Source organism: Malaclemys terrapin, chromosome 2, assembly GCF_027887155.1.
Source record: "Malaclemys terrapin pileata isolate rMalTer1 chromosome 2, rMalTer1.hap1, whole genome shotgun sequence".
NCBI lineage: Eukaryota > Metazoa > Chordata > Testudines > Emydidae > Malaclemys > Malaclemys terrapin.
Window position 1 is genome coordinate 103,325,277 of NC_071506.1, and position 26,790 is coordinate 103,352,066.

At 43.9% G+C, this 26,790-nt stretch overlaps 1 protein-coding gene across 1 annotated transcript in view; it reads left to right on the forward strand.

Annotated features, from left to right (window-relative positions):
• CTDP1 (CTD phosphatase subunit 1) overlaps positions 1–26,790 on the forward strand; it is a 200,740-nt gene that overhangs the window by 63,338 nt on the left and 110,612 nt on the right. Inside the window, exon 11 of the mRNA XM_054020060.1 lies at positions 14,548–14,713. Coding sequence (XP_053876035.1) covers positions 14,548–14,713 — 166 coding nt within the window. The remainder of the gene's footprint in view (positions 1–14,547; positions 14,714–26,790) is intronic.

Sequence of the window (26,790 nt, forward strand, 5' to 3'; positions counted from 1 at the left end):
AGAGACTAACAAATTTATGCCCAAATAAATTTGTTAGTCTCTAAGGTGCTACAAGGACTCCTCGGTGTTACTTTTTTATTCTGGATTTAGAGGCTTATCCTCTCAGCATGGAGAGAAACTGTTTAAGGTTTCTGGGGCAGTGTACACTTATATGGTCCAGTCCGCCAGACTGCATCTCAGACTCCTTCAGGACTGGTTGACAGAGGTGTATTCTTCAAAAAGGCACCACATAGACATGTCAGTGCACATACCAAGTCATAGCTTATCCTCCCTAGATTGGTGGATAGACCCAACCAATGTCTTCGAGGGAGTTCCTTTTGCCCCACCTCTACAATCTCTGGGTTGGGGGTCCACCTGGGGCCCCTGCAGATGCAAAGTCCCTGATCTTTCCAAAATCTCAGCCTACACATAGACATCTGGGAGTTGCAGGTTATCTGATTAGTTTGCATGGCATTCCTTCCTCACATTCGGGGAAGTGGCATATTGGTGCTGAACGACAATATCAACCGCCGTGTGTTATGTAAACAAGTGGGGTGGGGGGCCCAGCTGGTCCTCAAATTTTGTTGGGAAGCAGTACTACTTCGGGGCATCTATATAGACATCTGTATTTCTAAAAACAGCCCACCTCCTGGGGGTTCAGAATACTTTGGCAGATCACCTGAGCAGGTTGTTTATCAAACACTGTGAGTGGTCCCTTCACTCAGACGTAGCAAGGTCCATTTTCCAGCTCTGGGTAACTCCCCAAGCAGATCTGTTTGTAACAAAGGACAACACAAAATGTCACCAGTTCTGCTTCAGAGCAGGACACAGTCTGAGTTCATTGATGGATGCTTTTCTACTGCCATGGTCAGAGAGTCTGCTGTACATTTTTCCTCCTAACCCTCTTCTGCCAAAGTCCTGTACAAGACCAAGCAGGACAAGGCATGGCTTATAATGATCACCCCTATATGGCCCCATCAGCTCTGGTTTTCACAGCCTTTGGACCTCTCAATCAGTCCCCCACTGTCACTCTCACTTTGCACAGACCTGATCTCTCGGAATCACTGCTGCCTCCTTCACCCCAATCTTCAGGTCCTTCACCTGACAGCCTGAAGCTCTAGAGAGGTGTGGGAGGTACTGCTGAATAGTAGAAAACCACCAATTAGGACAACTTACCTTGCTTAAATGGAAGAGGTTTTCCATCTGTTCAAGGCTGAAAAGGGTCTCCCCTATTCTTGCTTCTATTTAGCAGGTGCTGAACTATCTTTTATCTCAGAAACATCAAGGATTGATGACTAGCTTGATCAGGATATGCCTACCAGTTATACAGGCATTATACGCTCTTGTGGATAACCACTTCCTTTTTTTAATCAGATGACTAAGAATTTTAAAGCATGGACAGATGATTTCTGCGTGTACAGAACCCTATTCCACTGTGGAGTCTGAATCCAATCTTAACAAAGCTGATTGGTCCTCCCTTCAAACCTCTAGCAGTCTTCTCTCTGTTGCATCTTTCAATGAAGGTAGCATTTTTAGTAACCATTATATCAGCCAGGAGAGTGGGGGAGTTGAGGGCGTTAGTGTCAGATCCTCCATGTACAATTTTTTTTACACAGATAATCTATCTTCATCCCCATCCAAGCTTTCTTACTGAACTTGTCTCCATTTTTCATATCAACTAAGCAATTTTTATATCGAACTTCTTCCCAGAGCCTCATGGCAATAAAATAGACTGCACACTCTAGACATTAGAAGAGCTTTAGCATTTTATCTGGAATGGACTAAACCTTTCAGGTCTTCGTCTCAGTTCATTGCTTTTGCAGACAGAGGGAAGAGCACTTCACAAGGATTTTGTCATGGATATCCAGTTGTATTCGCCTGTTACAAGTTGACTTACATGAAGCTGACGGATAGAATGTTGGGACATTCTGCTAGATCTCAAGCAACCTCTGTGGCATTTCTGGCTAACGTGCCCATATTAGACATTTGCAAGGCAGCAACCTGGTGATCATGTTGCATGTTTGCTCTTGCTATGCTATCTCTCAGCAATCTAGAGACAATGCTAAATTTGCATGAGTGGTCCTCCAGTCCTTGTTCAAAGAGACTCCTAACCCACCTCCATTTGGGACTGCTTGTGAGTCCCCTACAGTGAGCATGTGAAATCATTCAAAGAAACAATTACTAGCCTTTCCATAACTGTGGTGGTGGTAAAGATGTGTTGCACAACAGTTAGGGAAAAGTTAGTAACTGTTTTTCCCTATTTTTCTCTAAGTTGAGCATAATATTCAAGAAAATGAAACCAATTGCTCCATCCTGCAGCCTCACCATATATTATGCTACCATTTTACAGAATACCTCTTCTGTGTGACACCCCTTCCAGCTAGTCCTTGTGTGCCCTTCCTCCCCAAATGATGAAATAATGCAGATCTTCATAATATAATGCTCCTCCTCCTCCATGACATGCTTGGTGAACAGTGAGGGTTACTTTGTAAATTATCATTATCTGAATTGTTCTGACTATCTCAGAGCAATTATTCAGGTATCCACAGACTGAATCTGTTACTTGCTTTGAAGGTTTTGTTTGCAACCATAAATAGAGATTTTTATTTTTATTTTTTTTAAATAATGTTGCCTGAAGGCAATTGAGAATTCCGTCCATACTCTCCCAGGGACTGCACGCCACATTTAGGGAAACTCTGCCATAACATAATTGGTTTCTCTGTTTTCCATAATTCTATACCAATTCTATAGATATTCCTCTCATCACTCTTCGGATCGAGAAGCTCATCCCACACTGGGCACTGAGGTTTGGAGAAGTGAGTTCAGGGTGGGAAGTCACAAAGTACGGAGTTCTAATCCTGGCTCTGGCATTGAATCTGTGTGGCCTCTGGGAATTCTTTGCTTGTTTCTTTATCAGTAAACTGGGAATAATAATACTCTTGTCCTGCAAGGGAGATGTGGAGATAAATTCAGTAATGAGAGCCCTAGAAAAGACCATACGGAAAAGAATCGGTATTCAAAGCAAGGTTTAAATTGTGTGGAAGTAAATAAAGCATGGAGCAACACATTGAACTATGGGGATAAATCAAAACCAAGAATGGGTGAGCACTCTGCATTTGAATGAAGCAGGATATCTGTGGGGGAAAAGGTATGTGATCATTTAACTGAAGACTATATCAGAATGCATATGAGGGCAAAATAAAGTTGCATTGGCATTGTGCTTGACTTTGCAACCTACATGTTTTTTTAAGATAATTATAGAGTTGTGTGTCCTAGGAGCCTCTATGTGGGCTAGTGCTGTGAAGCGCAATCCCTAAAATGAGAACACTTGTAAGCAAGTCTGCTTAATTCAACCACAAATTAGTAAAGCAATCAACATAGAAGTGTTGATTCAGTTTGAGTGTTGCTGTCTCTATAAAAGGCTTAAATAACTCCTCTTTAACAACTATTTATGGTGTTCATTTGAGATAACTGATCTTTTAAACATTTTGAATGTAAACGGATGCAGTGTTCTTCGAGTGCTTGCTCTTGTTAATTTCATTCTAGGTGTGTGCGCGCCCACATGCACAGCCGTCGCCGATTTTTGCCTTAGCGGTATCCATAGGGCCAGTCATGGCACCCTCTGGAATGCTGTGCTCGTGTCGGTATAGTAGGCACCACCAGCCCTGTGCCCCCTCAGTTCCTTCTTACCACCCATGATGGTTGGTCAGAGTGTCTTCCCCTTGCTTTGCAAGTGGTCAGCAGTGTTTTCCTAGTGTTACTCTGCCTTCTTTTGTATATAGTTATTCACTGTAGTTAGTTAGTAATTAGGTGTTAAGTATAGCAGTTAGTAAGTTAGAGTCTCTGTTTGGACTCTGCCCCGAGACCAGGCATATCCCGGTTCCCGGGCTTTAAGCCTTGCTCAGTGTGCAAGGATCTGACTCCCAGGAGCAGTAGGGTATCCTGGCCCCCGATACTGCCTCCCACGGCAGAGGGGGCTAAAGATCGGAGAGCCCCACCAGTGCGGCATATGCTGATGGAAGCTGCAAAAGCCCCTCCCTCCCCCCCCCGCATCTAGGGTCAAACAGATCGTGGGACCACCTCAGAGGGCAGTTGTGTACCACCAGTCCCCTGAGCAGAAGCCAAGGTCCCTGACTCCGCACCTTAGTTAGATGGCTTAGCTCGCTGGCCTCACGGGCACGATGCAGATCATCCACAGTGGGACATCAGTCCCCGTACGCCCGGCACTGTTCGCCCTCCTGTCAGCTGACACTATGGCACAGGTCTCTCTCCCCGATGTCATGAGACCCATCCTCTTCATGGCACTGGTCCCTGCATTCCTGGTATCCCTCCACTGGCAGGCGCCTGTTACCCCACTCAGGGCACCACTCCCCTGCTCCGAGGGTCAGCCATCTCACTCAGGCATCCACAGCCCCTCCCTGGTCACCGGAAGGGGACTCTACGGGGTCGGAGCAGGACTTTAGCACCTCGCCAAGGCATCATCAACCTCAGGGGGCCCCGGAAATAATCTCTGCCCCTACGGGGCCGGCATGGTAACAAGACCAAGGGCCCTATTGGAATGTCTGGGGCATGCCAATGATGCCGGTACTGTTCTCACAGCCGTCTTCCCTTGCTGCATTGGAGAGGCAACCTTGGGCACCGATGTTACTGGAATCGGTGCACAGAGCAGACTCCGACACCGGGGAAAAGGAGCAGCTGCCTGCTGCAAAGGAAGGGGAAGCAGCCCCAGTTCCTCCCCCAGTAGTAGTCATCCTCCTCATCTGACAAGGCAATTGCGGGACCCTCGTGGGCCAGCCCACCCTTTAGGGAACACTAAGCTTTGCTGCAGAGGGTGGCCTCAAATTTGGGCTTGGGGGTGGAGGAGATGGCCAAGCAATCCAAAGGTGGAGGACTCCCCGGGTGGACTTGATCATTTCCTGGCAGAACAGGAAATGTCACACATTCTGCTTAATTCAAGGATTGACAAGGGCTCCCTGTCGGAAGCCTTTTTGCTCCCGTGGTCAGGAGCTTTGATGTACGCCTTTCTACCGGTACCATTGATCCACAGGGTCCTGGTGAAGATTAAACAGGACAGGGCGAGGGTTATCCTGATCGCCCCAGCCTGGCCTCGTCAACACTGGTTTGGTGGCATGCTCCTGGACCTCTCGATGGCTGCCACTCTGCGACAGCCACTCTGGCCGAATCTTCTTCTCTCAGAACCACACCAGCCTGCTGCATCTGAACTTGGCAGCGCTGCACCTGACAGCGTGGCTACTGCATGGCTAAACGCATAAGAATAGCAGTCCTTGGTCTGTATCCAGCAGGTTCTGATGAGCAGCAGGAAGCCCTGCACCAGAACCAGCTACCTGGCCAAATGGTAACAGTTCTCATGGTTGGCTGCGAACCAGAATACCTGTCTCGAACAGGCTTTGCTGCAGTTGATTCTGGACTATCTGCTGCATCTCAAACTTCAGGGCCTTTCTCTTTCGTCAGTTAGATTCCACTTGGCCACTATTTCATCCTTCCACACTCCAGTACAAGGCAGGTCGGTCTTTGCGCATGACATGACAGTCTGGTTTCTTACCCTCACGTCCGGTACCCTGGCCCTCCTTGGGACCTGAATCTCATGCTGTTGCGGCTTGTGGGCCTTCCCCCTTTCGAGCCTCTGGCTTCCTGCTGTCATCTCCTCCTCTCTTGGAAAGCTTCTTTCCTGGTGGCGATCGCATCTGCCCACTGGGTCTCTGAGCTTAGGGCACTTATCTCGGAGCTGCCCTATACAGTTTTCTACAAGGACAAGGTTCAGCTGCGTCCGCACCCAACTTTCCTGCCTAAGATAGTTACAATTTTCATAGGCATATATTTGCCTGTCGTCTTTCCAAAACCTCATAAATTGGAGGAAGAGCGCAAATTGCATTCTCTGGACGTCAGAAGGGCTCTGGCCTTCTACATCGAAAAAATCAAGCCATTCCGTAAGTCGACACAGCTTGTCGTGATGGCAGACAGGATGAAAGGTTGTCCAGTGTCCGCCCAGTGGATGTCATCTTGGATCACTGCCTGCATCTGTTTCTGTTATGATCTGGTGAAAATGTCTCCGCCGGTGATTGTAACTGCCCATTCGACTAGGGCACAGGCCTCATTGGTGGCCTTCCTGGCCCAAGTGCCGATTCAGGACATCTGCAGGGCTGCTACCTGGTCATCTATCTACACATTCTCGTCTCATTACACTCTTTACCCAGCAGGCCCGAGATGATGCTGGATTCGGTAGAGCAGTGTTGCAAGCTGCACGACTGTGAACCCTGAGCCCACCTCCATGGATACTGCTTGTGACTCCTCTAGAATGGAATCGACATGAATAAGTACTTGAAGAAAAAACGGTTACCAACAATTCCCTGACTATAATGGTAGTTTAGAGGGACAATTTTTTTTTTAATTGTTAGGGTTGGTGACAGCAGTTAAGTGGCCACTCTTTTTAGCAGGGATTAGTTAAGATTCTTTTAAAAAGTCATTTATTTATATGCAAGCATCTTGACAATTGGCATCTTAATATAGAGGGTTTTTTAAAAAAAAATTAGTAAATGTTAAGAGTGGAATTATAACAATTCTTGAGATGAAGTAATTAAATGTTGTCTGAAAACCGTTGCAGATGGCATGCTGGACTTAAAATAAAAATAAGATGACGTTAAACCCCAGCGAACACTAATAATAGAGTAAAAGATAGAGGCAGACTTGTTATGTAAATTATACCCATTTTCTGTGAAAGGTAAAAGTAGCACTGTGGTTTTTAAGTGACACTAAGAGACACCAAATATTTTAGCCTACTGAAGTGCGAGCACTTATGGCTGAAGTAAATATCGTGGAATTAATTTAAAAATACATGTTCATCTGTAGAATTTCTAGTCCTAATTTACGTGCGCAAAATTCATTTTTTGCTTTTAAGGTTTTGACAGTAGTCCTTAAAATACTAAATCCATGATAGCTTTCATGTCATATTTACACCAATGTGTTTAATATAGTCTACAATGGAACTAAGTGGAGAAGACAAGTCAAAACCCAACTTTACTAAGCATCTGTGTCTTTCAGTTCAGATGAATAAAATAAGCACTACTACCATAAGGCAGTCCCAGAAACACCCTGTATGCAGATGCTTAATTTAGTACAGGTAAATACTCTCACTGATGTTAATGGAACCACTCAACTGTGTAAAGTGCACATGCCTACATGTTTTTAGGATCACGGTCTAAATTAACAAAATACATGCAGTTGTTAGTGTCCAGCTGTCAGAATTAGCGTTCATTACTGTTCAAGTGACTAGAATTGTTTTTAATGCTGCTTTACCAACATTATATCTCTTGCCACTGATCCTAATGAGCAATGTAGTTTAAGAATGGCATTTGATTAATTTTTTTTAAACCTTTCCTTAGCATCATTTTAGTTGTTGCACTGATACCTGTACCAGGGTAGAAGGGTGTAAGATATTTGTTATCTTCAGAAGTGTGTTCACTCATCCTGGACATTAATACATGTAATCACTTCAGTGTATAGGTACATGCACATGCATGTGTACAGAATTTTGTGCTCCCGGTTCTGAAAATATATTTCTGAAACTTGTGTGAGCAGAATTCAATAAACACAACTGAGATGCTGGAATTAGCATTTAATCTTTTATTCAACATAATCCGTGGAAACTGTAAAGATTGAAAAGTGTTTAATAAAATAAAAATAGTATCTTCACTACAAGCCTCTAAGAAGTCTCTCGTGTTTTGTACTATTGTTTGGTGTGACGTCAGTGATGTAAAACCTATTATTCTCTACGTAGTAATAGTGCTCAATTAAGATTGTCAACATTTCTCCAATATTTTCAATGTCAAGCAGTCACTAGTGGCTATGTTCGTTTTTTTTCTTTTTTCTTTTTTTCTGTAAGTTTAGGATGTGCTGATATTAGTGTGAATATACATGAAAATGGATTAGAACATACATCCTCTATCCCTGCACTCTGTATGAACAGTAGGGAACTCAGACCACTTCTTTGCATCCCTTGTTTGTAGACAGAAATTTTGGTAGTCAGCTGTATTATTTCTGTGTATCATCTTCTCAGACTATATGAAAGTGACTTTCAGGCTATGCCTTCTGGTAAATGCTTCAGTTTGGGAAGTAGTTGAAAGCAAACTGTATTAGTGACACTATAGAAGGTCTGTCTACCTCATCAACCAAAAAGAGACCACTAAATTTATTTTATTGGCGCTAAGAAGCAAGCAGGATCATTTGATATCTGCTATGTATAATTAGATAAAGTGTAACTTCCTGCCAAGTCACATGCTTAAACTTCCAAACTAACTTGTACACCTGTAGTTTTGTTTTGTCATTTCCTTTCTGAAAGAGTTTGACTAAAAATATGAATACCATCAGAATCGTTCTGTTGGCTAGGGTATTTATTTAATGAAAAATGAGTAGTCATGTATACTGAAAAAGATGCATATTTTGAACATTTGCCTTCCAACAGTTGTGTTGAGGGTACAAGTGGGCGACTGCATTTTTCTAACTGTAAATAATATTCTCCAGTGCAGTTTCTTACCAAGATGGAATTTTTCAGATTGTATGTGACAAATTATCTGACAAAGGGAGAAATACTACAGTGAATAGTCCCTGATGAGCTAACCAAACTCTTTTAGGCCCCTTTGAAAATCCCAGCTTATGTTAATGAATACAACATTCTCAAATTTAAGAGGAAAAGGATAGCATTTCTACTATATTGTCATATCTCCCATATTTTACATTGATAAATAGCATTCTGTTGGCAGGAGACTGCAGTGCCATGCTAATCACATCTCAACAAGGAATCAGTGACTTCTTGCAGTTTGAAATTAGGGCAGAATTATTTCTATACCTTTGGAAAGCTAAGGTGTCTTTCTACTGAGTATCATATGAGGTGGTGGTGATTTTTACTATTCAATTACTTTTCCCTTTTTAAAGAGTCCGTCTGGCTTTCAAATTTTGTGTTCTTTGAAGGGAGCACCTATATAGAATACAGCTTGATCTCTAGATGGCTTTCCTGAGAAGGTGGTGTAGATGTTTCACTTAAAGTTAATAAAAGTAGGCCTTGATCCTGCAGACGTTTGTCCATGTGCATAATAGGCTCATGTGAGTATTCTCATTGAAGTTGAGCATATACATAAGTGTTCAGTCCGCATGTATACATTTCTTGTGCATCAAAGCTTAACAAGGCAGTTATTTTGTCTTGTTGCTCTGGCTGTTGAGAGCATATGGTTAATTGCATAAATGTATACAGCTTCCCAGAATTGTGTATTGATATTGGTGCCCTAACTGGTGGTGACAATTTGAAGTAGCTAATGATTTAAGACAGACTTGCAAAGTTGTGTTCATCTTTGGTGAGCAGTTCTTGTTGCTGTGGATGACATTAAGGGTCATGCCCAGGGCATACTTATGATTCCAAACTTCTGTTATGAATCTTGGGATCTTAGGCAGCTGGCACAAGCTTGGGCCGTGCTGAAGCCAGTGTAGCTTGTGCCACAGGTCCAGTGTGGCATAGAGAGGCTGTAGGATCGGAAGCACAATGATGACTTAAAATGGTTTGCAGAATAGCTAAACATTTGACTCATAGGAAACAGATTCCACAGTTCCTTCTTAGTGAGATTACACTAAACCAAAAAATAGCCAATTTAATTAAGAGCTGTGAAAATCTCCTGCTGTTTCCTGTTCGTGCCTGCAACTCTATTTTCCTGTCTTGAGAGATGTCATCAAGATTTTTCCTTTGGGAATTTGTCATTAAAACAGCAATCCTCTTGCAATTACACAGGTGCTCAATCCATATCAATGGATGTTTTGACATTTCAGGTATTTAAAAACATTCCTTTGTAATTTTCTTGTGTAATTTATATATGCTGATTAAGCTAAGGCAATAGTAAAAATCAGTAAACTCTACTTTGGACTATAAATACACCATGCAAAAAAGTCTGGGTGATTTCCAAAGTGCAGACTAACATCAGTGAAAAGTTAGCAAGCCCTGGTGACCAGGTCACAGAATTAGACTACATCAGTGCTGTTGCAAACCTCTTAAAATCTCTGATTGTAGATTAAAGAAATACTTTGATCTCAAAGGATACAAACACCACCTGCAGCAACTAGAGAGCTGACTGAGGATTTGAAATGTAAGAGTAGTTGGTTTTATCGATAAACTCTCAAGGCGCTATGAGATTTTTTTTTTTTTTCAAACTTCATGACAGTATGGGGTAACAGCATCTCCTGTCTTGGAAGCTCTCTACTTCATCTAGAGTGCAGTTTTTCTCAATGGCTGCTCAGAAAGAAGACAAGGAAGGAGGGACCAAGATTCCACTTTATAACAAAATCTTAAGAACAGTCAGACTGAAAATAAAAGCAGTCATGAGACTTGCTTCTCTGTATCAGGAATATACAATTGGTATTATTCAGGCGTATCATAAGTTGTGCTAAGCCAGAGGTGAGCAAACTACGGCCCGTGGGCCACATCTGACCCGCGGGACTCTCCTGCCTGGCCCCTAAGTTCTTGGCCTGGGAGGCTAGCCCCAGGCCCCTTCCCCGCAGCCTCAGCTCACAGTGCTCTGTGCTGCGCAGTGGCGTGGCTGGCTCCCACCGGGCGGCGCAGCTGCCTGTCCTGCTGCTCTGGGCGGCGTGGCTGTAGCGCTGCCAGCCACCAGTGCTCCAGGCAGCGCAGTAAGGGGGCAGGGAGTGGGGGGGTTAGATAGAGGGCAGGGGAGATTGGGGTAGTGGTGGTTAGGGGGTGGGGGTGTGGATGGGGTCGGGGCGGTCAGAGGGCGGGGAATGGGGTTGAATGGGGGTAGGGGTCACGGGGGGGCAGTCAGGGAGGAGGAGGAGGGGTTGGATGGGGCGGAGGGGGGCAGTCGGGATAGAGAGAAGGGGTGGTTGGATGGGGCAGGAGTCCGGGGGGAGCAGTCAGGAATGAGAGTAGGGGTTGGATGGGGCGGGGGGGAGGGCAGTCAAGAATGAGAGTAGGGGTTGGATGCGGCGGAGGTTCCGGGGGCAGTCAGAGGACAAGGAATGGGGGGGTAGATGGGGCAGGGGTCCCAGGGGGGCCGTCAGGGAACGGGGGGTGGGGGGGTTGGATGGGGCAGGAGTCCCAGGGACGAGAAGCGCGGGGGTCAGATAGGGGGCGGGTGACGCCTAGCTGTTTGAGGAGGCACAGCCTCCCCTAACCGGCCCTCCATACGATTTTGGAAATCCGATGTGGCCCTCAGGCCAAAAAGTTTGCCTGCCCTGTGCTAAACTCTAGAGATGTTAAATCTATAGAGCCCCGGCACAGATACAAAATTTGTATCCACCAACATGGTCCACAGACATTTATATCTGTGGATATAAAGTGGATATCCACAGATTTGCTGAGCTTTATAAATTCACATTCTGCTTTGAAAATTAATTTCTCAATGGCTGCTATCGGAACTGAAACCATTTCACAAATGTTAAGCTTTGCAACATTATGACTCTCTCCTAGGTGATACATAGCAATATCCCTTTTTTACACGTGAGGAAACTGAGGTCAGACTGAATGATGTGTCCAATTGCAAATTTCAAATTGGTAATGTCCAAGTCAGGTCTAGAATCCAAGTCTCTTGTCCTCAGGATCATATTTTACAAAGGAGGTAATATCTTGCAAGGTTAAGTATTTGTTTTGCAGTGCAGGGGTACGTGATTGTGCTTACAAAGGCTTACTTTGGAAAACCTGAGGTGATTGTTGGGGGATAGAGAAGATGAAAGCTCTTCAAGACACTACCAGACTTCTAAAGGTGAAGGCATTGGGGCTTCTTGTGTATAACTATAGTGTTCACTGATAACTTAATTTGTGTATATGTACAAATGAGCTCTAAGGGGAAGATATTCAAAGGCACAAATGTCAGTTACATTCCTTACTTTAAATAATATGTAGGTGCTCAATTGCCATTTGTGCCTTCTGAAAATTGACCCCCTGTGTTCTTAGTTGCACAATATAATAAATATATCTGAGAACCTCCTCTTTGGGTTTTATGTAGTTTATTTAAGGTAATTATCCAGTGAATATAATTGTCCATCCTCTTTTTTTCTGCCATGTTCTTCAGCCTTAAAATGTTAGCACCAGTAGGAGTCATAGCTGGCAGCAGGAGAAAACTATTGGAAAAGGATGGAGTTGGGACCTAGCTGTATCTCTCAGCTATGCCAGACATTGAATAAAAATGTTATGTCTCCAAATACAGAAGTACATTGGATTGAAAGTTCCCACTGGTGCTAGAGCCACACTTACTTTCTGCTGTACGTCTGTTGACTCAACATATAGTCTCTTTTATGAGGTAGTAAAATGAAATAATTGGTCTGCTAGAAGTTCAGATTGTTGAATCAAAACGGTAAGGGTAGAACAGGGTGTGTGTGTGACCTTATAACTGAGTTCCCCAGCATCTTTTCTAGTTTACCTGCTAGCCCAATTCTTCTCCCATCCATGTATAAAATTGGGAGGAACTCTGTTGAAAACAAAGGAGTTACAGCAGTGTAAATCTAGTGTGAGAAGAGAATCAGGGACATGGTATACAGCTTTTATTTCAGTGCCAGGTAAATGGGTATATTTCTTCTGCACTATAATAAGTATTTTACTGTGGATGATGCTTTCTGTGTAAATGGATTGTCCTGGATATTTCATTGGTGCATTGACAACATTGTATTGCTCTCAAAATTTGTCAGTATAAGAGTACAACTTGAAATATGGCCTTCATGCTTACCACTTTGGATAGTTGGGTACCCAGGAGACAGAACAGAGCTACAGAAATCAAGTACTGGAACAGGCTAATTTGTCAGTCCTTCTTAAAAAAATAAAAAATAAAAAATCACAATAACCAAAAACATCTAACTAATGATAAATATAATATATTTAACTAATGATAAATATAACTAACTAATGATAAATGTTTTGACGGGCCCAAACTAGCAGTTAGCACGGGTTGACATTGTATTTCAGCTCTACCTTGCTCTAAGGTAAAATGTTTTTGTACAGTTTCCCATGTTGTAATCAATACATAGTATTTAAGTAGAACAGGTGGTGGTAATAAACTCATGCCACTCTTGGACAGCATTACTCTTTTTGAAATACAGTGGATCTATGATAGTGTACATAGAGGCAGTGGAGGACTTTGCCAATGGGCTTCAGCTCTGTAGCACTGAGGTCTGCACCTGTTAACAAACAGTTCTCCATTTCAGGAGAGACTTTATCTTGGTTCATTGTACCCTATTACAGCCATTGCCACAATAGGGAGTGTAGCACTAGTACACTACTTACTTGGTTTTCTTTTTGCTAGTTTAAATACATACTCTATTTAAAAATGTGGTCTGGTATTGCTAGCAATGTATTTCTGTAATACGTAAGCCATCACAATTTGCACTCGTTGGAGACAGAGACGCCAAGGAACGAATAGACACAGATACAATATCTGTCTTCTCTAGGATGACGTGAGGAAGCCTGCACTAACTTCTTCCTGTACTTTCAATGTGTTTGGATAAATAAATTCTGCCCTCCACGGCTGTCAAACATTTCATACTGACTACATTCACAAAACAGCATTGTTTTCTTGTTCAGTCAGGCCAATGTAAAGGAAAATAAGATTTGAAAAGCACAAACTCCTAGTATTACCCATGATGTAGATGAAAGTGTATCCAAAGGCCTTAATAGTCTCCAGTGTTGTAATAAGACCTTTCCCTTTCTCTCTCTGTTGTAATAGACAGAATTCACGTTATTTACCAGCACTTGAGATCCAGGTGATGATTACTTTGTTTTGTTTGACGCACAAGCAAAAAAGATTACCGTTGCTAGTCTATTGATTCAAGGTCAAGAATAAGTGGGGAGGGTTTAACATTGGCTTTAACAGCCAATATCCCTCCTCTTTTCTTGTCTGTCTTTAATTTTTTTAAAGCTCCTGTCCCTCCCAACAAAACCATAATCTACTTTTAATTTTGAATTTCTCTCCTTCAATCCATGTGTCTACAATATTAATGTTTTAATGAAAGTGTGTGCATGGTTTCTTTGAGATCTTACAGATGTAGTATAGCTGTTGTTCTTGATGTAATAAACATTTTCTCAGAATGCTGGGGAGGAAGGGCTTATCTTCACTAGAAAGCTTTACCAGCAAAAGTTCTGCCAGCATAGCACTACCTACAAAACTATTTGGAAGATTGTGTTAGCACCTGGCTGATTATGCCAGTACCTGGTCCACACACTTCAGATTATATTGGCAAAAGACATGTTGCACTGTGGATACGCATTCCAGTGTCCTGACGAGCTTTCTATATTTATAACTTTTAAATTGGTATAGACAGTTTGAATATGCAGATTTTTGTGGGGGGAGAGGAGAAGAATACAGTGAGAAAGAGGCGGTGTAGTGATCAATTTTTCCAATTCCAGACACATCAGATTGTTCCAGGTATTCAAAGGAGGGCATAGCAGTACTTCAGTGAAGCTGTAGCTCTTCCGTAACCATACACTTCATGTTGAATCTGATTCAGTTCTATGAAAGTTGTAATTCAAAATGATTTTTCTCATGTGGGACCTGTGAAATTTTACAGAGTTGTTCAACCACATCAGCAACAGCTGTTTGATGAAGAGGAGTTACCAGCAAATGAGAACGAAGATCAACCTGGTCCATCCAAACGGAAACGCCAGCCAAGTATGTCCGAGACAATGCCACTGTACACACTATGTAAAGAGGATTTAGAGAGTATGGATAAAGAGGTGAGCTAAACTAATTGTGTCAGGATTCTAACAGTATCATTGAGTTAGTCAGTTATGTATAATAGTATTTAACTCTGTTAAATTATGCACATACATGAAATGACTTTGCATGTTACCAGGTGCGTGTAACTACTGATGGGGGAGGGGGGGAAGTCAAGTTACAGTAACTTGAAACAAAAATATTTTAAAAATTGACCTAGAAATACAGTTTTGTTCAACACGCAGCTATGTACTGTAAAACAAATTTAAACTACGCCACTGTCAATACTTTCATGGTCGTAGACCTGTAAAGTAGTTAATTCATATCAATATAATTTTGGCACAAAAGAAAATGTATGGGATCTTAAGTTGGTGCATGTTAGTTCTGTAAAATATTATACATTGTCACATTGAATTTCATATAAATGAGGACCTAAAAACCCTTAAGATCACTGATTAAAAAAACCCATCATCTGTGTGTGACCTTTCAGAAGGAACCATAGTTTCCTTTTCAACTGGCATTCAGTAATACATGCAGTATTTGCCTAAGAAAGGAGAAACCGCTGTTTCATGGAGAGTTGGATATGTGCATTGTTTGATTCTTAAATTATGGTGAAGGTGACTTAGAATTTGAAACCTAGTTTCACTTTACAATGAAAGTCAGTGGGGTATGGGAGTAATCCTTTGGAAATAGGATCATGTTCAATGCCACGTCACAGACTTTTTAAAAACTAGCAATATCTTGATTTATTGTTGTTGATTTATGTAAAATTCTAGGTTTACTGGTATTTCTAATGTCTACTTAGATGCTATAGTATACATTCTAGGTTTAATTTACACTTCTTTTTTTTTTTAAATGCTGTGTAAAATAATGAATAGTACATGGTAAAATATTTAGATCAAATGCATAAAATAAGGCCACTTCCTATAAGGCAGTAAGATAATGTTATTAATTACAATGAACAGGTGCAAACTGAATTTGCCATCTGCGGGTATTGTCAAAGATTAATATGCCAACACCTGAACAAAAGATGTGTATTCGTTAAAGGGGTATTATTCTCAGTGCATTTAACTTAATTTTCCAGCTCTCTTGTTTGCATCACAAATCAAACAGTAAACATAGAAGGGCAGTATATATTAAATAATAGTTTTTTTACATTAGTTGGGACTGGTATTGTTTGCAATTCCATCTGGGCTTGGAGTCTTCAGAATGCTGTCTTGGAGATGGATATAATATTTTCCATACAGCTTGGTCAAGAATCTGCCTTTCCTTTTGCATGCTGGATTGACAAGTATAATGAACAGTCCTGTTTACATCACATTTGTTTGCTGGTTCTCCCAAATAAGCTATTATTATTATTATTATTATTAATTATTTATAGCACTTACAGTCCTTAGTTAAAGACCCAGACTGCATTGTCCTAGGTGCTGTACAAACACAGTAAAGTGACTGTTCCTGCACCAAAGAACTTACAGTATAAGTTCAGACATACCAGGAGCGGGGGGTGAGAGGAGTACAAGGAAACAATGAGACACTATTAGTCATCATTGGTCAGCACAGTACACTGCCAGCCTTGCTGTTAAGCTTTTTTGTAGGCACCACAGCAAAAAAGTTTTTGGATTTTTTTTTTAAGGAGATTTTCAAATTAGAATAATGTATTAGTTTTGCAGATGTTTACAGGAAGCTCCTTCCATGCATAAGGCATGGCATGGGAGAAAGCAGTTTTCAAACAAGTACGTTGGAAAATGTAACAAGTAGGTGATGGAGGCTGGCATTGTGTGCAGAGGTAGGCATGAAGGAGAGATGATCGGTGGGGTGGGGATAGGCTATAAAAAAAGGGCCTTGAAAGTGAAGTGAAGTAGCTTACTTGTGATAGCTGAGGGTAGAATTTTCTGCTCAGGCATTTGTCAGAGAACCTTTCTTGACTCCTTACTTCTTGGACCATCTCTGAAGTGACTGTTCCAAACTCTCTGTTCATTCCTCACACTTCCATATTTTTCCATCTGCAATGTAAGTGCTGAATAGTGATCATGTGACAACAGCAAGCTGCTTATAAGTGTGTTGTGATAGCAGTAGCTATGTTTCTGAATATGGACTACATTGCTTGCTTTCCTGTTCCTGTGCATGTGATCTACTTTTGAGCTTCTCTTGTTTCATGTTTCATAAGGTAACTTAAACTTTTCTTCCAACATCTGGCTTCCAGATGACACAATAGCTAACCTTCCATTGCTTGGATTTTCCATGTAGGAGCCCTGATAATGAGGTTACTTGAACTGGCAATGCTCTCAAGAACAAATGTGATTCTGTGCCACGTCTAAGTCATTGTAAGGAAGTGTTATCACCTACCCAATCCAAAGCAGCCATTTATTTCTGGTTGTGTCACTTGGTCCTTCTCACCTATGCTGTTCATAGCTGATCTTCTGGTTATGCCAAATACGATATTAAAAAGCATCAGGACTACAAAGCATCATAACCTCTGTTCTGACATTTTTGTGCTGAATTTGGAATAGTAATTTTGTGGGGAGAGCTGTAGAGGTAACATGGTACTTATTATGGAAAAGTACTGATTGTACTGGAAGCATAATACAAGGAGATTGGTCTAATACTTCAGATAATGATCCAGATTCCTTCAATGACTTGAAGGATTTCAGAATGCCCTGAAATGACAAATGCCTGTAATCAGCTCTATCATGTTAAATTATAAAGTTACAAGTGACACACTAATGAAACATTAGAAACTTTAAAGTTTTCTAATGCTCTTTTTATTCTGAAATAGCTAAATGTATTCTAGTGTTCTAGGTACATTATAAACAAGTGTGTATTCTCTGCAGTTTTCCATTAGTTCTTCTTGGTTCTCTTACAGCACACATTAAATTGAGATAATTATCTCTTTTTAGTTGATTACTAAGTATTATTGATAACTCCTTCAGTGTTCGAAAAATATCTTTCCTGTAGTTTTTCATTAGATAGACTGCCACTTCTTAAGTGTGTTTATTGCTTCTGAATGTTCTGACTGAGCTACAGGGTGAATGTTTGTACTGTATGAGAACCTCGGTATCTGGAACCTTGTCTTGCCATCTTATCCTCATCAGTGTCCTCAGACAGCCCATGTGAAAGTGATTCAGCTTCATAGCATGGCGTCTGTACACGGTCCAGGTTTCACGTGCATACATCAGAGTTGGCAAGTATCATTACATATATATGTGTGTGCATGTGACGATACTATGCGGCACGCAGGAGACATGGACATTGCCTGTTAATGGTCCAGCCTAACAGCAAAGAACTTTGCTCTTTTCTTCAGCTCTCTGATGATTTCTGTAAGAGAAGCTGACAGATCACCTCTGTGTAGCTAGGAAGTGGAAGCAAGGACAAGGAAAATTAAAATGAACCTAAATTAACTACTAAAAGTGAATTTAAGATGATAAATGACCTGTAGGAATTTTACCTCTAAATTTATAAGGATCTCCCTGTAACTTGCAAAAGAATGCATCAAGAAGAAATGCACTCTGTATCAAAGTGAATTAAGTGTGTAGTGTTTGACAGCATGGGAAATTTTCTCTCTCACACACACACACACACACACACACACACACACACACACACACACACACACACTCTCTCTCTCTGTCATTGGGATTAGGATTATCTTTAAGCATTTAAGCCTCCAAGCATTTTTTCATTGTAACTAATGGAGAACGTCCATTGGAAAAGTCTGTTCATGGATGAATCTGCTTCTCTTGCAACCAGTTGCAAATAGATTTATGTAACTAACTTGTTTCCTCCCCTTGTTTGCAGTAGAAAAGCAAATGCACATAGCTGTAGAGTATCATCGCAACAAGAAGGAAAGATGTTCACAAATTGGAAAACATCCAGAGAAGAACAACAACAAATAATTAAAGGTCTAGAAGACATAACCTATGAGGAAAGATTGAAAATATTGCGTTTGTTTAGTCTGAAGAAGACTGAGAGGGAGCATAACAGTTTTCAAGTGCATCAAAGGTTGTTACAAGGAGGAGGGTGAAAGAATTATTCTCATTAACCTCCTGAGGAAAGGACAAGAAGCAATGGGCTTAAATTGCAGCCATGGAGACTTAGGTTGGACATTATGAAAAACTTACTGTCAGGTTAGTTAAGCACTAGAACAAATTGCCTTGGGAGGTTGTGGATTCTCCATCACTGGAGCTTTTTAAGAATAGGTTAGACAAACACCTCTCAGGAATGGTTTAGTATTGCTTAGTCCTGCCTTGAGTGCAAGGGACAGGACTAGATCTATTGAGATCCTTTCCAGTCCTACACTTTTGATTCCTCAAAGCAAGTTCATTAAGAACAGCTCCACCTCCTTCCCTCCTCCTCCAAAAATCCTTCTCCAAAACCCAGCCTTTTCTTGCATGTGGATCATAAGTATCTTTTCTATTTTAGCTGTCACGTACAGATCTTTTTTTACATTAAGTAAGCAAGCAGTAGCAAAATTACCAATACTTGACAAGATCACCAGTATCTTTGTACGTTTAGAAACCAGGTTTATCACATCCTTTTCAGACCAGTGTTTCTAAGCCTCTTAGATATTAAGAAAGCTATACTTCTAAGCTAGTTCTCCTATTTAATGGCACTAAGAGAGATTTCTGTGAAACATATCAAGTATACAATTAGTTACCCTTATTTAATCAAGTTAAATTTATCTTACTCTCCTCTTGTCTTGTGATGCCATAGATAACTTGTATGCTTGTTGTACAAAATTTCATTGCTGATGGAACTTGGCTTCTCATTTGCCTGCAATGGTTTTTACTTGGCTGTTTGCATGGATATCTATCAGGCAACTGAAGGGTGGCTTTCAGCCCCCACAGCCTTGTTCAGATTTTTATCCCTTGAAACCATTATTTTTTTTTTTTTAAAGACCCGTATTTTGTTACCATGTCTTCATAGCCCTTTCACTTACTTGTAAAGAGTATTTCTCATTATGAGACCAGTTTGCATAATGATTTTTCATTTGACAGTAAGGCAAGCTGTCAAAGCCAGGATTTTCCATCCCATTTCCCTGCTCAGCCTCCAGGGAAGCAATCCTTCCCAGTTGTTCTTTTGTCTCCTAGTAGCAGCTGCAGAAAATGACCTTCTGATACCTCAGTACTTTTGCTGTCCATAGGGAGTTCATTCTGGGCAGAAGTTTCCACTTTCCACTCCCTACCTTGTGTGGTGATGTCACAGCCATGCCAGACTGAAATGGGAGCAGAAGATAATGAAGCAGACGTTTACACCACTTGTCAGCAGCTCCTCTCAGCGCCGTAGATCAGAAGAGAACGAGCCCCGGAGGAGCTCCCAGGATGATTTGGCTGATCAGATTTATAGGGAAGTCCAGTGATTGGGGGGGGGGGTCTCATGGAGGAAGGAAATGCCAAAAGTTTGGGTTTTGAATGGGAGTATGGAGCTTCCTGCAACTGTCCTCTTTCATTCCCTGTTTCTGCGCTGAAAACACTTGTCCGTGTTTAGACACAGCTTTCTCTGCATCCATGGAGTTCATTGGAATTATCAGACAGCACGAGCTAGCCTTGTGAGATGGGGGATTCTGCCTTCCACTGACTTCCAAAACTATAGCTCAGGCAAAGTACATTCCATTTCATTGGCAATATTTTTGTAAGCAGGAATCTCCAGCCTACAATTCTTGTCAATGCCAGGAATTGCATTGAGATGTTAAATCCAACATCAACAGGTGCATTTGTGCAGGGTCAAAAATACCCACAGCTTTTAAGAATCTTGCTGCAACTTATTGAAACTTTTGAGCTGTTCTTTTCCCTACATGGCTTGACTTCTCTACAGCTGTAATATTGTCTGAGCTTCTTTGCCATGCAAGAAAACACCTGCTGAGCACTGGCATTTAACTCAATGTTGTCAGAGTGATTTTTGTTTGACTGCGCTTCAGTCCAGACCAGTACATTCATTACTTTGTTGTAAACCAGGCCTGCACAACTCGTAAAGCGGCGAGGGCCATATTACTCCAAAGAAAATAGCTGAGTGCCGAAACCCCCCGGCTCTGCTGAAACATGCCCCCCCCCCCCCCCCCCAGCACCACCGAACCCCGTCCCCCCCTCCCCTCAGCGCCTCCCAGCCCCCGTGTAAGCAAGCAGGACTCACCCCGGCGCTGCCTCCTGCTGGTCTTCTTGGGAATTAGCTCATCCAGCCATTGGAGTGACCTCTGCAGGCCGGTGTCCCACTGCCACTGGCTCTGTGTTCCTCCTGGACCCCGGTGCCCTTTGATCTGGGGTGCTGCCCCCTGGCAATACCCCCACACTCTGGCTCTTGGTCTCCTCTCTCTGGGGAACCCCCAATCCTCTAATCCCCACCTCACCTCAGTATAAGGCTACTGTCAGTCACTAACTAGCCCTCGCGCCCTGGGGTAGACTGCAGTATATCAGCCACTCATCACAGGCAAGGTTGGGTTTGGACCTGCTGCCTCCTTCTATAGCTGGGCCGCCCCTCTGCAGCCCTGGTACTGGTCTTAGGCCCTTAGCTAGGTCCGCAATTTGGGGGTTTTCCAGGCTGGAGTTCCCCAGCTCCCCTAGCCTTCCCCAGCCCTGCTCCACTCCCAGTACCCTGCTCAACTCCCTAGCAGCCAGGCCCTTCTCTCTCTACAAGCAGAGAGACACTTCCTCTGGGCCTCTGGCTCACAGCCTTTTTATACAGGCCAGCTGGGGCCTGATTGTGGCATGGCCCAGCTGCAGCGGCTTCCCCAATCAGCTCAGCTTTTCCCCTGCCACAGCCCTCCCCCAGGGCTGTTTTAAGCCCTTCAGGGCAGGAGCGGGGTAACCACCCTGCTACACCCCCCGAAACACATCCCCCACACCAGCGCCGCCCGCACCGTGGAAACGAACCCTCCTTCCCCAGCGCCGCCCCGCCGAAACAGCTGTGGGCCGAAAAGAAAGGGTTTTTTTGGGGGGGGGGGTGATACTTTAAGAATTTTTCAATTAAAGCAAACAATTTTTTAAATTATTTTAATTTTTTTTATGAATCATGGAAAAATGAAAAACACCTGTTCCGTTGAAAGAAAACATTTCTGCTTTTCATAATTATCTTGCAAATTTAATGAGATATTACATCTCTTTTCAGCAACAAGCTTGTCGTATTCGGGGGTCATATTTGAAGTGGATATTTTCATAATATCTTCCAAATGGTCATCAGTCAGAGAAGAACGTTGCTTGTTTTTATTCATGTTCATGATGGAAAATGTTTGTTCACATATGCAAGTGCTTCCAAAAATGCTGAATGTTTTCAGTGCAACTTCAGTAAGATTCTTGTATTTTTCATTGTCCAGACTTTTGTAGAAGTCCCACAGGCTGCTTTCTCTGTGCTTATTTCGGTAAACTGTCGAACATTGAAGTTCAATAATCTCCAACTGCAAATTTTGTGGCACTTCCTCTGGATCCACAGAAAAGGGATCTTCAATCAGCTTCAACTGGATGTCATCCTCTTTAGACAAAGTAAGTCTTCTGTCAGATTCTTCAGTCAGAAGATTGATGTGCTTTGCGTATTTTTCTCCTAACTCGGTGTGTTTGTGCTGAGGGATACGCTGTGCACAAGTGGGAAAGTGACACATTTCACCTTTTGACAGCTGACTTCTGAAAAGTTTCAATTTCATTTTGAAAGCTTTCACTGCTGCACACATTTGAAATATAAGTTGATTTTTTTCCCTGAAGTTGAATGTTGAGATCATTCAGGTGTGCTGTAATGTCACAAAAGAAAAAGATCTTGATTCCAGGACTCATTTTCAAGCTCCGGGAATTTTATTGGCCCATTTTCTAGGAATTTTGCTATCTCCTCTTTCAAAGCAACGAAACGCTGGAGCACTCTTCCTTGACTCAACCACCTCACTTCTGTATGGTAGATTAAGTCGCTGCACTCGGCGTCTTCCCCTTCAAGAAATCTCCTATGTTTTAGTCCTCTAGAACGGATGAGGTTTATAATGGAAACTACCACTGACATTACATGCTCAAATTTTAAGACTTTGCTACAGAAAACCTGCTGATGTATAATGCAGTGATGTTTGGTTATTTGTCTCCCAATAAATTCTTCAAGAAGAGTAACTGCTCCAACATTTTTCCCCACACATAGCTGGAGCACCATCAGTACAAATGGCCACCAAGTTTGTGAAATCTACTCCCAACTTATCATTCATGCACTTTATCACTTCACTGGAGATTTCTTTTCCAGTTGTGCGACCCATCATGAAGCACATGCCAACAAGTTCTTCAGTAATTTCAAAGTTTTTATCAATACCTCTAATAAAAATAAGAAGTTGGGCGGTGTCTTTTAAATCGGTGCTTTCATCCATAGCTAGGGAATAAAAGCAGAATTCACTGACTCTCTGCTTTAACTGATCACTTAGATTAGTAGAAATGTCAGCTATTCTCTGTACAGTCATGCGTGATAGACTGACATTCGCAAATATTCCCCTCTTTTCTGGACATAACTCAGATACCGCAATCAACGTACACTTTTTTTTAAAATTCGCCTTCTGTGAAGCATTTCCCAGCAGCAGCAATTTCCTTAGAAATTTGAAAGCTTACTTTAGTAACTGTATCGTTCTCAGTGTTCACTTGCTTGAAAATTTGGTATTCTCCACTAAGGTTTTTCACTAAACTGGCTGCTTTAATTATTTTTTCATTTGGGTTCAATTTGGCGAGATTGGGATGTTTAGTTTCAAAGTGCCGCCAAAGGTTGTATTCTTTCGGAATGGCTAACGTTTCGCGACACACAAGGCACAGGATTTTGTCTTTGGAAACAGTACATAAGTATTTATTTGTCCATTCAATGTTGAAAACTCTGTGCTCTGTTTCTATTTTTCTCTTTTTCTTTTCACTCATGGTAGCCATTATGAAGCTCAAGATTTTGTTGAATAAATTCACACAGAAGGGAAATGCTCAGTCACACACAAAGAGAAGAGATATCTCACGGCGCGTGGCACACTAGCAAGGCACTGACTGTGTGGAAGCCTGTAGAGGAGGAAAGAAACGGCGCGCATAGGGTAACCAGATCACAGCAGTAAAATAGGACCCGCCCCTCCCTGCTTGGTCCCACCATTACACCCCTCTTTGACCCCCAGGGGTCACTATATTACTGCACACAGCAGTACCAAAATTTAAAATACTGAAAATGGTATTTTCCCTCCAGACATCGACTCGCCTCTCGCCTCCTCACCTCCCCACTAGTGTAAAGCCTCGCCGCCACTACCTGCCCACCTGCCCGCTCGGTTCGTCATCCCCCCATGAAATAAGGGGAGAGGAAAAGGGGGACAGTTTGAAGGGATTTTCTGGGGGTATGAACTAAGCTGGGGAGGGGGAAGGGGAGCAGTGTGAAGGGATTGGATGTGACTGTCCCACACACAAACACGGGCTGCAGGGACCCGTGGGGGTGGGGGCAGTGTGATAGGGGCTGGGGAGGGATAAGGTCCCTGGACCAGGGAAGGGGACAGCAGTCAGGACAGGGCAGGTGCAGAACACACACACACACACACACCCCGACTTTAGGAAGTGCGGGGCCCAATTCGAACATTTTTGGTAGGGCCCCAGCAGGGATGACTAGAAGAAAAAAAAAACATGTAAAAAAAAAGGCCTTTCCTTTCTTCCATGTATTAATTACTTTCCATAACTATATAAATAATAAAATTATATATTATGTACATTGTGTTATAGATGCTGTTGATCGGTTATTAATGAGCTCCATTTCACATGTGTGGGTCCCCGCCACTCCCTGGGGGTGTCCTAGGGTGACCAGATGTCCCAATTTTATGGGGACAGTCCCAATTTTGGAGTCTTTTTCTTATATAGGCTCCTATTACCTCCCACCCCTGTTCTGGTTTTTCACACTTGCTGTCTGGTCACCCTAGTGGTGTGCACATGTGTGGGTCCCAGCTGCTCCCTGTCCCCCTCATTGAAGCAGGTGTGCAGGGTTCCTGCCCTGGGAACTGCAGGGCACCAGTGGACATGGGGCTGGCTGGAGGCAGGGCAAGGGGTGCAGGGCTGGCTGGAGATGGGGGTATAGGGCGGGCTGGCTGGCTTCAGGCAGGGCCGCAGGGGGGTGCCGCAGGGGTTGGCTAGGCTAGAGACGGAGTGCGGGACTGGCTGGCTTCAGGCAGGGGGGGTGCGGCAGAGGTTTGCTGGAGACAGGGCAGGGGGTGCGGGGCTGGGGTGTGTGTGGGGCTGGCTGGCTTCGGACAGGGCCGCAGGGGTTGCGGCAGGGGCTGTCTGCGGGCAGGGCAGGGGGTGCAGCAGGGGCTGGCTGCAGGCAGGGGGTGTGGGGCTGGCTGCGGGCAGCGCAGGGCAGGGGGTGCGGGGCTGGGGCATGTGTGGGGCTGGCTGGCTGCGGGCAGGGCAGGAGGTGCAGTAGAGGCAGCTGGAGCCCTGGCCCTTTAAATAGCCTCTGAGCCCCCTGCTATCCCAGGGCTCTGAGGGCTATTTAAAGGGCTGGGACTTTGGAGCCCCAGGCCCTTTAAATAGGCCCCCGGGGAAGTCGGGCTTGGACGTGGGGCCCGATTCAGGGGACTCAGCTGAATCGGCCTGAAGCCGACCACACACACTCACTCTCTATGTCTTTGTCTCCCTCCTCCCCCCCCCCCCCCGGGTTTTTCCAGCTGCCCACAGACAGTTCAGACCCCACCTCATCACTATGGAGGCTGCCCTGGGAGTAACCAGCGCAGTAGCCACCCCACCCCCAACCGAAGAGGGGCTTTGGGGGGTCTCGGCCCAGTCCCCCCGAGCTGTGGCTCGAGCCCAGGCCGGGCGCCCCTCCCCTCGCTTGCACTTACCGGCTCTGCCTTGTGCCCAGCGCTTCCCGCCTCAGCAGGCCCCGGAAATGACGCACCCGCTGTACGCCAGGCAGGGGGAGCGGGAGATGGAGACACGTGCGCGCGCTTCTGACCGTCTGGGCGGTCGGAGCGCGGCACGCGCATGCGGGACTTTGAGGTTGCTCCCCCCCCCCAGGCAGGGGACAAAGCCGGCAGCCGCGCTTCTCACCAGCTGGGGCTGTGAGGTTGCTGCTCTTCCACCCCACCCCCCGCCAGGGGGCGAACCTGGCAGCTGCACTTCTGACCGGCCAGCCGGAGCGCAAGTGCAGGACTGTGAGGTCGGCCTCCCTCTCTCCCTCTCTCTCTCCCCCTGGCAGGGGGCGAACCCGGCAGCTGCGCTTCTCGCCGGCCGGCTGGCCGGAGCGCAGTGTGCACGTGCGGGGCTGTGAGGTCGCCCCTTCCTCTCCCCCCAACAGGGGGCAAACCTGGCAGCCGCGCTTCTCAGCAGCCGGAGTGCGGTATGCGCGGGCGGGGCTGTGAGGTCGGCTCAGCCCCCGGGCAGGGGGTGAAGCCGGCAGCTGCCCCCGCCACTTGCTCGCGGGCCGCACATGTTGTTGTGCAGGCCTGTTGTAAGCTTTGTGGACTGCGACATGTCAAGATTCAAACCAACTTAAGTCCATCAGTCCTCTGGCGTTCTTGGCAACAAACTGAATTTCCTCATTCAGCTGAGCATCGTTTAGAAGGGTTGAAAGTTCTATTAAAACTGGTATTGTGCAGCCCAAAACTAGGAAGTTCAACAAGTAATTACTGGCTCTGGGGGAAATGCAATTTTTTGTTCCCCCATTTCAGTCTCATTTGCAATGTACTGCCTGTATCAAAGATTGCGGCTAGGGCAGTGTTTAAAGATCTTTTTAATGTAGCTGAGCAGTTTATCAACTTTACCAAACTTGCGCCTTCACAGAAACCTTTGGAAGGTAAGTTCTGTCATAGATTATATGCACTTGGTAAGCAACTCCTTTTTTGTAGTTCCATTGAATGAATTTGCGCAGCTTTGGGTGATCAGGTTTTTCCAGCGGTATATTAGTACTTGCAAATGCATCCACAAGTTCCATTGTAGCTAAATGACAGATCTCTGAGCTCTGTCGTCTTAAAAAGAGAATAAGTTTTGGGTGTTTTTCATTTTGTTTCCCAGCACTGCACTATCTGCAGCCACTTTGAGTCTAAGTAGCACTGAACCATTGCTTGCCATGTGGGATCCAACAAAACATTGTAGCTTGTACAAAACAGTTTGTCACCATCGGTATGTGGCTTCCAAATTCTTTCATA